This window comes from Eucyclogobius newberryi, unplaced genomic scaffold (assembly GCF_026437365.1).
Source record: "Eucyclogobius newberryi isolate DKJ021-1_F unplaced genomic scaffold, fEucNew1.0.hap1 SCAF_11, whole genome shotgun sequence".
NCBI lineage: Eukaryota > Metazoa > Chordata > Actinopteri > Gobiiformes > Gobiidae > Eucyclogobius > Eucyclogobius newberryi.
The window spans coordinates 22422260-22434219 of record NW_027315735.1 but is presented as its reverse complement, the minus strand read 5'-3'; the positions used below and the strand labels follow the sequence as shown (position 1 = coordinate 22434219).

General features: G+C 43.1%; 2 protein-coding genes across 2 annotated transcripts; both read left to right on the top strand.

Moving 5' to 3' along the window:
* The first annotated feature begins 311 nt into the window (after positions 1-311).
* Positions 312-6716, top strand: znf711 (zinc finger protein 711). Its single transcript, XM_072438336.1, has 8 exons — positions 312-490; positions 1386-1464; positions 1556-1650; positions 2446-3276; positions 3358-3504; positions 3590-3775; positions 3855-3989; positions 4108-6716. Exons 3-8 carry the CDS (start codon positions 1572-1574, stop codon positions 5286-5288), a joined length of 2559 nt encoding a protein of 852 aa, XP_072294437.1. The 5' UTR covers positions 312-490; positions 1386-1464; positions 1556-1571; the 3' UTR covers positions 5289-6716.
* Positions 6717-8239: 1523 nt separating this feature from the next.
* On the top strand, positions 8240-10676 carry kctd12b (potassium channel tetramerisation domain containing 12b). The gene has a single exon (XM_072438313.1). It carries the CDS (start codon positions 8364-8366, stop codon positions 9207-9209), a length of 846 nt encoding a protein of 281 aa, XP_072294414.1. The 5' UTR covers positions 8240-8363; the 3' UTR covers positions 9210-10676.
* The last annotated feature ends 1284 nt before the right edge of the window (positions 10677-11960 follow it).

Sequence of the window (11960 nt, the reverse complement as noted above, 5' to 3'; positions counted from 1 at the left end):
AAGGTGTGAGCACTTCTACTGTTCGCCCGGATATTTAACCAGTGTCAGTCGGCTTCTGGCTCGATCGCCAGAATGAAATAGGCTACACCCCCTGTGACAAAATGGCCTACAGGCCTGCGTTACAGTCTAATGAGCCATGGGACACCAAAACGCCCCTCCATACGAAACTATAACCTCTTCAGGTTATATTTGCACCAAAAACCTAGAAATTAACTACACATGACTAGTATAAAGGGTCTGATAATGCGATTCGGTTCTGTTATGCATGACGCAAATGGTAAGGATCAGCGCTAAACGAGGCCACGCACGTCTCCCCCGCCCTCCCGCTCGTGCAGGACGCACGCTGATTGGCCGAGGCCTAGCAAAGAGCGCCCGGGGATCCAAAACTGCAGGCCGCACTTAGCTTACCGTGAAAAATAAACCGAAACAATAACAGACACATCCAAGAAGAGAGAATAACATCGTCAGTAACAGAAGACGACATTGTCAGGTAAAATATTTCAAATCGATCAGAAAAGCATGCTGCTTAAGACACAAGGGCCCTGTCGGCCGTAGCGGGCCTCTTTCAGCCTTCTTGAAAAACAACATGGTAGATAATGCGGCACTGCAGCTAGCTTAGCAACGCTAGTTAGCCGAGTCATTCGCTGCTTTTGTTTAAACATTGCTGACCCTATGCTTTTAATACAATACCAATGTGTATTGCAAAATAAATTTGCCTTTAATACTGTGGGTTAAACGTATCAGTCTAAAATCAACAAATGTTACATTTGGACTGAAGTGCTTTAGCCGTTTTGGCTAAAACAAAATGGCGCCGAGGCACAGTCTTAGCCTGATGCTAGTTAGCTTTTGTGGGTGGAAGGCGTTAGCCGCCCTATGCGTTGCATAATGTCTGCGGTACTTTCACTGGCGACTTTAAACCCGTTTGTGATTTGGCCAGATACAAATAGTTAAGATCAACTTTAAAACGTTTAGGGTGTTAGATCAGTCAATCCAGGCGCCAACATTTCCAACCCAGTGCGACTAGATGCAGATGTTTACTGTATGCATATTTACCAGTCATTTTACCACTGAGTTATACCTGTAATTACAACTGTGAGGACCAGAAAGGCTCCTCAGTCTGTCTAGTAGTGAAGTGACTGCCACAGCCTTCTCTTGTCTGTGCCCCTGCCATCAAGACCAACCAGCCCCAGGTGCACCTCCATATGAAGGCTTCCCTGTAGTACTGCTGTAAAGCTATGGATGGAGCCAACACTGTCAACGGGATTCCTTCTTAGGATTCTGTCCTCAGCACAAACAATAATATGAACAACTAGTGTTTATTTAACCATATTTCAATGTGCATTGAATTGATTAAAATTGTGACTGTAATCTGTTTTCTTTCTCAGAACTAAACATTTAGTTACTTGATGGGAAAAGGGGAATAAAACCCAGCAACTGCTTCAGAGGAACAGGTCAAATGTGAAGGTTTGTTTAAGCTAATACTTTGTTGTTAGCATTTGTGCAAATGATAAAATATTATTTGTATATAATATAATAAAAAAAGTATTTGTTTTAGTCTTTTTCCACTCAACATGGACCAAGGAGGAGGAGTGTTGGAGCTGCACACACAAGAGCTGAAGATGCCCCATACCATGATCATGCAAGACTTTGGTTAGTTATCAAAATAATGAACTTTACCTTGCATCCTTATGACAATGAGAGAGGTATCCATCATTTAACAATTCCAGACTTATCCTGAAATTTCTGGGCTGAAACTAACCCCAGCTTAAGCCTCAAGTTTTTCCATGAAAAATATAAATGCAGGTCAAACCAATAATACTTCAGGGCTTAGGTTTAAACTGCACTTTGGGCATGTTTCCAATGAATCTAGCCAGGTGAGATCAATGGAGCAATGAAATCACTGAAATCAGTCATGAAAGGTTGCTTATTTTTAAGCAGCTGCATTTAAATTACTCCTCCACACAGAGACTTGTGGTGGACATCTTCTGAGACTTTAAAACAAGGTGCACATCTAATTCACTTGCAGACAGTGGATCATGCTGTATTTTCCACACACATTTAGGCCAACTTTATCCACAACTTAGTTTACTGTCAGAAAGAAGTGCTCTTGCTCTCTTTTTCCAGACCAGTACTTAGTGCAGCAGTAGTGGGGAAGAGGGGAAGGGGCAGAGCCTATTTTAATGAATGTACTGTATTAATTGGTTGTGATTCAGATTTACGCTGCAGAATGGGTCTCTTGATGGTCTATATTGACTAAAGGTTGTTGATGTATTAAAGCTACTAAAAGCATATATGATTATCCCTTTATATAAACACATTGAAATAAATTCATAAGAAAATATAAAAACCATAAACAAATACAAAATCAATCGACCAAAATTATGACTTGCTTCATGCAATTATTGTAAATAGTCTTTAGTAAATTATAATTCTTGTTTTTTATAGTTGCAGGAATGGGGGGTCTTGCCCACATAGATGGCGAGCACATTGTTGTGTCAGTGCCTGAGGGAATGCTTCTCTCTGATGTTATGACTGACGAAGGCATCCTCCTGGAGCACGGTCTGGAGGTGGAAGGCTTGGAGACAGAAGTGGTTGAAGGACTGGAGACTGAAGTAGTGGAGAGCTTACATGCAGATGTAGACTGTCTGGAGGCGGGAGTGGTGGAGGAGCTGCAGACTCAGGTGGTGGAGCTGGAGGCCCAGGTGGTGGACGGCCTGGAGGGCGAGGTGGAGGTAGAAGGACTTGAAGCGCATGTTGTTGAAGGCCTGGACACCGTGGATGTGGACGGGCTGGAGGCTCATGTTGTGGAGGGGCTAGAGGAGGAAGTGGAGGTGGAGGGATTGGAGGCCGAGGTGGTGGAGAGTCTGGAGGTCGATGTGGATGACTTGCAGTCGCACGGAGTGGACAGCCATGACATGAGCAGTGAGGACATGGTGTCATCGGAGCACAGTGTCATCATGCCTGACAATATTCTTGGGACAGAAGTTGCGATTGAGGAGGCTCTGGACCCACATCACCACCACGTCTTAACTTCAGACCTCATTCAGGATTCAGACCACCATGATGACATGCCAGATCAGGTTTTTGTGGCAGAGCTGCTTTCAGACCACCGGGGCAACACTTTGGACCACCAGCTGGTGTCAGGGGGTTTGATGGTAACAGAGGCCAACGCTGAAACCATTATCCACGAACAGCTACAAACTACAGCTGTTCCTCTTCAGACTGATGAAGAGGATGACGCACAAAGTAGTTCTGAGGATTACCTCATGATTTCCTGTAAGTTGGATTTTTATATATCCATTATCTGGTATATTTTGTATTAAAAAAAAAATATATATACTTTTATAATTATTTTAGTGGATGAGGTGGGAGAAAAGCTAGACATTGGTGACACCCCTCTTGAAATCAGCACTGAAGTCCTGGAGGACAAAGAATCCAAAGACGAGGATGGTTCAGAGGTCATCAAAGTCTATATTTTTAAAGCTGAAGCCGATGATGATTTAGGTGAGTGATCTTTATGGTAATGATATTTCTATTTACCAGAGAACTAAAGTATACTTTGGGTTTGCTACTGTGAACACATTTTTAGGGGGAACAGAGGTGATAACGGAAGACGATTATCACAATGGCCACCCTGACCTGGAGGCTGCCTCATCGGGTCGATTAGGAGTTGGACGCGATAAGATGGTCTACATGGCCATAAAGAATCCACCTAAAGAAGAAGAAGAAGAGGAAGATGAGGATGAGAGTGATGAGGATGATGAAGATGATATCAGTATGCGTGTACTTTTTGAACAAAATTTTACAGTGTTTCTTTATTACAATGATGACAATATGTGGTGTTATTTCTATAGCTAGTACCATTGATCAGGTGAAAAACGGCACAGCTACACCTTTTCTTCAGATCCGAGAGGGACTTAATACAAACCGAGTCCTTAAACCCAAACCCAAGAAAAAGAAGAAGGGAGACACGCGTCAGTCTCAGACAGGTATGCACTATGCAACTTTGGGATACACTTTTCCACTAGGGTTTTAAGTTTGAATTGTTATGTCTTACGTTGGCGCGTTCAATTTAGTGTTTATTTTCTGTTCCTTGTATTTTTTCAGCTGTTATCATTGGACCTGATGGGATGCCTTTGACTGTTTACCCCTGTTACATTTGTGGAAAAAAGTTCCGTTCTCGAGGCTTCCTTAAGTGCCACATGAAAAACCACCCTGACCATCTTTTGAAAAAGAAGTATCAGTGTACAGACTGTGACTTTACAACTAACAAGAAAATCAGTTTCCACAATCATCTGGAGAGCCACAAACTGCTGAGCCACAACAGCGAGCGCTCTCCTGAATACACAGAGTATGCTCGGCGTTTCCACGAGTCCAGTCCACTTGGATCGGATAAGCTAATTGTTAAGGACAGAGAGCCAAAACTTCATCACTGCAAATACTGCGAGTATGAAACTGCTGAACAGGGCCTTCTTAACCGCCACCTGCTGGCGGTACACAGTAAAAACTTTGCACACGTCTGTGTGGAGTGTGCCAAAGGCTTTCGCCACCCGTCAGAGCTGAAGAAACACATGCGGACCCACACAGGCGAGAAGCCGTACCAGTGCCCACACTGCGAGTTTCGTTGTGCGGACCAGTCCAATCTAAAGACTCACATCAAGAGCAAGCACGGCGCAGACATGCCTTTCAAGTGCAGCCACTGTCCACAGGCCTATGCTGATGCTCGAGAGCTACAGCGCCACATAGAGATGGTGCAAGGCCACAAAACCCATCAGTGCCCCCACTGTGAGCACAAAAGCACCAACTCGAGTGACCTGAAACGACACATCATCTCAGTTCACACCAAGGACTTCCCCCATCAGTGCGATGTCTGTGAGAAAGGTTTTCACAGGCCCTCAGAGTTAAAGAAACACGCAGAGACCCATAAAGGCAACAAGATTCATCAGTGCCGCCATTGTAATTTTAACGCCCCTGACACCTTTACTCTTAGCCGCCATATCTTGTCCTTGCACACAAAGGACCTCCCTTTTAAATGCAAACGCTGCCGGCGAGGTTTCCGGCAGCCAGCCGAGCTGAAGAAGCACATGAAGACACACAGTGGTAGAAAAGTTTATCAGTGCCAGTATTGTGAGTACAACAGTACAGACGCTTCAGGTTTCAAACGCCATGTCATCTCCATTCACACCAAGGACTACCCTCACCGCTGCGACTACTGCACCAAGGGCTTTCGAAGGCCGTCAGAGAAGAGCCAACACATAGCCAGACATCACAAAGAGATGTTAATGTAATATCATGTTTATAAACACTCCACCTGTGTCTAATGCACAGGTCATTTTAGCGTATTAACAAAGAAATGAACGTGCATATATATATTATATATATATGTTGTTGATGAAGGTAACAACTCTAATTGCCGTTCTGTGTTGTGATGGACTTCACCTCGTTCCCTTGGTAATACAGGAACACATTTTAGGCCAGGACAGTGCTGTCTTAAAAGACTGGTGCACACTGGGTGGGGCAGATATGAATTGTTTGTTGCAGAAAATCACGTATGAACATATATTCAGGGTTTGAAATGTCTATATTTTTATACCCACTCGACTGAAAGGCTGCAAGATGATGACTGTATCCTATGTCAGATAGCAGTGCTTTTTAATCATCTTGCCAGTTGTGCAGAAGGAAGAAAGATTACGGGATGTTAACCTTCATAGTACCAATTAGTATCTCTTACTAACCAGCATTACATAACACTTTCAATGCCTTCAGCTTCATCTCCAACTTCAAACCTGGTGTTTTCCGTGATGTCAAGACACATCAATAAGGATGTGGGACTAAATCTTATTTAGGGTTTTCATAAGATCAGTAAATGGAATCATGTGTAATTATAAAGTTTATAATGACAAAATAATCATCCAGTTGATCCAGATCTGCCATTTTCTGAAAACATCAGCTGCCTCTTTTTCTCAGACAAAAGCCTGTTGCTAAGCTTAATCACAAATATTTTGTTCATAGTATTTATATTGTCCACATTAGGTATATTATGTGAATTTGACCAATTGTTGTGTAAACATGTTCATTAAGTTGTAATTATTGCCACTTTATGTACATGTATGTGGTGGTTGTTCTACACAGGTGCTTTTTCTTCAAGTTCAATCATGCCTTACATCTGTTTGTTTTTAAGCACTGATAAACATTGGTATTCAGAAAGGAAAAAAATATTTTAATTCTCAAACATGCTGTTTCAGTATCACTCGCCCTGTATGTATGTTTTAGATGAGTAGAAAGCACTTTAAAATCGTTCCCCTTGGATTTTTTGCCCTGAAAATCAATATTACAGTTTTGTGATTGGATGGTGGTTGTGTGTTACATCTAATGGGCACATGCTTCTGTCTGATCATAGTTGTTCTTAACTATATGTGATTGATGGTTTTGTTACATGGCTAAGTGATTGAGTTTGTGTTTTGTATGCGCAGCTCACTAACATGTTTCCCACACCTCGATCCCATGTAACCCTGTCCCACACATTGGGGAGAATTCCCTTAAAGAAAGTGGTCACCATATTGACATTGTCTTTAAAGTATAATGCACATACAGTATACCGTCTCCATGACATCAATTGTGGTATATATTAAACCCCCTTTCGTGTACCGTAGTCATTTTTCAGTCCGTGGATAAACTGCTGGTGGGGAAAACCAAAATAAACACCTATGTTTTTATATGGTCTTTGCCTTTTTGCTTAGGATGAGTGAAAGTTTACTCCGCAGTTTGACGGCCGAGTCACAAGGTCATAAGTGGTTATGTAGGATAAGGATGACCGTCTTTTATCACTCCATGGGTTTCAGAATGATGATTAGGACTTTTGCCATAGCAATTAACACTTTAAAAGAAAATGTCCTTTGAATGGAATCCTCAAAACGTTGCAGATACCAGAAAGGTGAATCCCATGAATGTACTGTATAAATATACCTCCATGAAGCTCATCTGTCCTGTGGTTCACAATGTTTCAGCCCGTGTCTCTTGTCTTCATAAGTGTGCGACATCTTAGAAAATGCTCCCTGCTCATTTTTACTGAATCGTGTCTCATTAATCACAAAGTGATGCAACTGTCAGTGCAAACCTGCTGAAAATGCACAAATCAATACTAAGAAGGCACCAACATTTTCCTTTTGTCTCTGTCAGAAAATTATCTGAATTTTAGATGCCAGATTTACAGTGTTATTAGTACTTTGAATGTGTTCTTTATGCATACTTACATTGCGGCAATAGTTTCTTGTAACTGAGTAAATATTTAGCCATGTAACTACTTTTTCTTGAGTAAACGTTTACAGTACCACCACATATCTAAGTCAAACGTGAATTTAGAGGCAATGCCGAATGAACAACACACCTAAAGTACCAGATATATATTTTGGGTCAGTAGTACTACTAACATGATCTGAACTGAAGTGATGTAGTGCAGTGCGTGACCGCTGGGTGTCACTGTTGCCCCTTTGGACTGGCGCGCTGCGATTGAAGCGTTACCCAAAATAAACGTTTCAAATGTATGAATCTGCCATCCGGGGATTTCAAACCACGATTTGCAGCATTTATGCAGCTTACTTATCATCATACACACTATGTTTTGCAGTAGAACACCGTTTGTTCCCTGACCTGGCATTTAAAATCATGACGTTATTTACGCACAAGTCAGAATAAAGTTGTGTTCACTTAATCCCGTTACTTCGACCTGGTGACGGGGACCACAGACAACAGAGGTACGTCACCGGGGTGGGCGTGGCTCGTCAGGGTGAATATCATTACTGTACCCGCCGTTACATTGCAGCAGAGTTACAGTCTTGGCACGGGAGCGCATCGTGGGGGACGCAGCGCGGAGGAGCGAGTGATGGAAACGCGGGAGAAGCTGCTCTTCACGCTGCTCGTATCGCACTACATTTGGAACATCGTTTTCGTCTCGTGGCTCTTCAAAATAGGGACACCGACCGAGCAGTCAAACTATGGATTGCGTTACTGAAGTTGGACCGCCGGATCCCGAGTGCGTTTAGAGCGGAGAGCATGGACTGTGCAGAAGGTGCGCGCATCACCGAGAGAACTGATGGGGAAAGCAGAGTTTCTTCATTAGACTGCAAGAGTGTTTCAGTAAATGACACGGGAGTTGCTGCCTGAGTAATTACGCGCCATGTTATAGTTGTTATGGGACGACCCTGTAGTTAGACTGCTTGGTTAGACGTAGAAGTGTGCAGAGCTTTTTGTGCGCGTCTAATTCCTCTGACCATTCACTCCTCTGCGGCAGGACCTACAGCGTTTGTGAAGGCTACGTGAAGGCAGACGGGGTTTTTAAGCTGGTGTTTGGCAAACAGAGCACCATGGCCTTACCAGATAGTGGCATAACTGGAGAGGAAGTGCCCTTTCCAGAGATAATAGAACTCAATGTTGGTGGTCAGGTGTACATAACCCGCTACTCTACCCTCACTAGTGTGCCAGACTCCCTGCTCTGGGAAATGTTCACTCAGAAATCATCCAAAGGACTGGCCAGGGACACCAAGGGTCGCTTTTTTGTGGACAGAGATGGTTTTCTATTTCGGTACATCCTGGACTACATGAGAGACCAGCAGCTGGTTCTACCTGATCACTTTCCAGAACGTGGACGCCTGCAAAGAGAGGCTGAATTCTTCAACCTCCCTGACTTGGTCAAGCTACTGGCTCCTAAAATAAGTAAGCAGAACTCGCTGGGTGAGGAGGGCTGTCAGAGTGACCCGGAGGATGCATCCCCAGGGATAGACACACGCACCATAAGTTCTCTGGGTGCAGCTGCCGCCTGCTCCAGCCTTGTCCCCAGTGCCATGGATGGCAAACGCTCGGGCTTCATCACCATTGGCTACAGAGGCTCCTACACACTGGGCCGGGACAGCCACACTGATGCCAAGTTCCGGCGGGTGGCTCGCATCATGGTGTGTGGAAAGACCTCTCTGGCCAAAGAGGTTTTTGGAGACACCCTAAACGAGAGCAGGGACCCCGACCGCCCCCCCGAGCGCTACACCTCGCGCTACTATCTGAAGTTCACCTTCCTGGAGCAGGCCTTTGACAAGCTGGCCGACGCAGGCTTCCACATGGTGGCCTGTAACTCCACTGGGACCTGCGCCTTTGCCCACGAGCAGACTGACGACAAGATCTGGACCAGCTACACTGAATATGTGTTCTACCGTGAGTGAGATATCGACTTTGTTTTCCCCGGCCTCCCAAAACAAACCCTGTACATCTCCAAGTGCCCCTCCGCCTCCTGATGCCCTGTCCATTTACTCTGAAGGCTCTGCTCCAGTAGGTGTCTCTTAGACGTGTACTGCAGCTCCCCGTGAACTGAAACTCGTCACTCCTGAAGTTCACTCCCATTTTCCCCCAAATCCAACCTCGCCTCCTCAGGTCCAGTGTTTTGCCCCTGCTTCATCACAAGTAGATCTAGCCCAGTCTTTATCCGACCACAGCAATCCCAAAGACTGACACCTCCTATGTGTGCTCCTGTTTTACTTTTCATGGCATCTGCCTGAAGCACAATACAGAGTCCAAGAGCTCATTTTAACAAAGGAGTCCACTGTGTTGGACAGACTATTTCAACATATAGGGGCATATATGAAAGGGCTTGTGAGTGCAGTTCTCATGTTTGTGCTATTGTACGTCGCCACTTTCTTGAGCATACTGTCTTAATCCTCCTGCTCCTCTGAACTAAATTACCAAATAATTGGACATCTTATCTGCCTTTTCCACGCACAGCCCTGCAAAAGAAAGAAGTGTACCACAAAAATCAAACTTAGCTTTTTTAATTAAATGTGTTCGTGTGGCTATAGATGTGCCATATCCTGTCTGTTCAGCCAGGCCTCTGAATGACGATGGTTTTCATGATAAGAACACAGAAAAGTGCTTTGAAGTTAGAGAGGTGAGCGAGGATGAAAAAAAAAAAAAAAAAAGAAGAAGGTTTGAGTGAAGATTTTTAACAGTAATTATATATTGTGTGAACATGAAAAGGCTGAAAGAAGTCTCAGAGAGTGTGTGTATTGACTTTCAGTATTTTAATTAGCTGATGGGACGGGGTTTGTTGAAAAATATTCAAGAATATTGAGTTTTATTTTCTTCAGTGACTATTTGTTGTCTCTAAACGTAAACGTGTCATCAATGCAGACCATGGTGTGTAAAAAAAAAAAAAAAAACGTGTATCTGTTCTAAAAAGAGTCGCTGTTATGAATCAATAGACTGTAGCCAGCCAAAACCCAGTGTGTTTGTCACCACTGTAGCACGGATTAGAGTTTCATCACACATTCAGTGAGCAATGGTCAGTTTCAAATGCCTCAGGACTGGTCTGCGCACCACATACCTCCGACTGATGGCACTGGTACATCCGAGAAATAAACCACAAACTTGACGTGCAAAGAAAAAGTCCTGTTTCTTATGAGGTATTGTAGATTTCCATTTTCTACAAGTGTCAGGCTTGGCAGTCCCATCTGACAGATCATAATAAATAAATGTATTCTGAAATGTCTTGAATCCGCAGTCTTGTGTTTTGGTGTGATGACGTGCTGTTGATATCTGACTCCGTATGTTAGACCACGTTTTGCAGTCAAAGTCACCCAAATCAAAGTGTTTGGCAAAATATTACATTATTTGTCAAATAAAATATGTTTTGTTTCTATTTGTTTTGCTTCATGTATAACGGAGCTGGCGGTGTGAAACAAACTGTGCGACGTGAGGTTTGAAAATCACAAATATAAAGAGGAATAAGCTTTCATCTTTCTGTGACATGAGTAAAGTAAAAGTCCTTGGGCATAAACAATATCAAGCCATCGAACAGCTGACCCGAAAATCTAGCCAAGACTCAAATATTAACAACAATCTGCTTGCGGCATTCCTCATAAAGATGAACCGAGTTGTCATCTTTCACGTTTATCATTGTCAGAGAAAAAAACATTGATCTAACTAGACAAAGTTTATAGATGTCAAAGTGAATTCCGTATAAATCAGAAAGTTTTTTGCATTACGAAAAGAAATGTTATCTGCTTCACTGCGGAATTACATAACTATGAATCCTCATATTTGTATTATGTATTAAACCTGTGCCAAGAGTTCCATTCTAGTTATTCATTTCCCAAGCCCAGATAAATAAAACAGTGGTTTGTGTTAGGAAACATGGTCAAACTCAAAACGTCAAAGTTTATGACAATGAATAAATGCTACATATTCATACATTGAAAAATAAAATCTGAATTATCTTTGGGAATTTATTGCTGGTGCTGATGAGATAAGATAAGATAATCCTTTATTGTCCACACATGGGGAAATTTCATTGTTGCAACGCAGGTAGATACAGAGGAAAAGGACAGAAAACTTATAGAAGAACTCTTATAAACAAAAACTCTTATAAACAAAAACTCCTATAGACAAAACCTCTCATTACCTAATAAGGAATGGAGGGGGAAAATAAATAAAGATACAAATAAAATAAAAATACATTTAAAAAACAAAAACAGTTGCAGCAGCCACTTCTCCACAATATTCAAATGAAATAAAATCTCCCTCAACCTCAGCCTCTACACTGCACCTCCTCTGCGAGCAATGAGCTTCAAATAGGAAGAAAAACTGTTGAAATATTGATGTGGTGTCCTTCCTGGAACACACATGACTGGTGTTGTGGTATGGAATGCACGACAAATCCCCATAGAGCGGCGTCGTGTACAGCCTGCAGCGGAAAAGAGCAGGCCAAACAAACCCAAGCTGTCACTGTCCCGGGGCGGCCGAGCTCAGCCATTAGCGCAGGCACGAGGAGACCCATTGCCCTCGTGTGAAATGTCCCAACAAACAGGTGCACTTCTGGACTGTGAAGTGGTGCCGTGGTGACGTTCTGGCCCAAGTGTGTGATGGGGAAAGTGTAGAATGTTGGATATGCAAAATGACGAGCAGGTTTGACTTTTGACAGA

Bases quoted from the DNA above. Each gene is read 5' to 3' on its own strand.
- kctd12b (XM_072438313.1), top strand. From the start codon at position 8,364: ATGGCCTTACCAGATAGTGGCATAACTGGAGAGGAAGTGCCCTTTCCA.
- znf711 (XM_072438336.1), top strand. From the start codon at position 1,572: ATGGACCAAGGAGGAGGAGTGTTGGAGCTGCACACACAAGAGCTGAAG. The intron at 3,505-3,589 runs GTGAGTGATCTT...ACACATTTTTAG, and splicing joins TGAAGCCGATGATGATTTAG to GGGGAACAGAGGTGATAACG. The intron at 3,776-3,854 runs GTATGCGTGTAC...TTATTTCTATAG, and splicing joins GGATGATGAAGATGATATCA to CTAGTACCATTGATCAGGTG.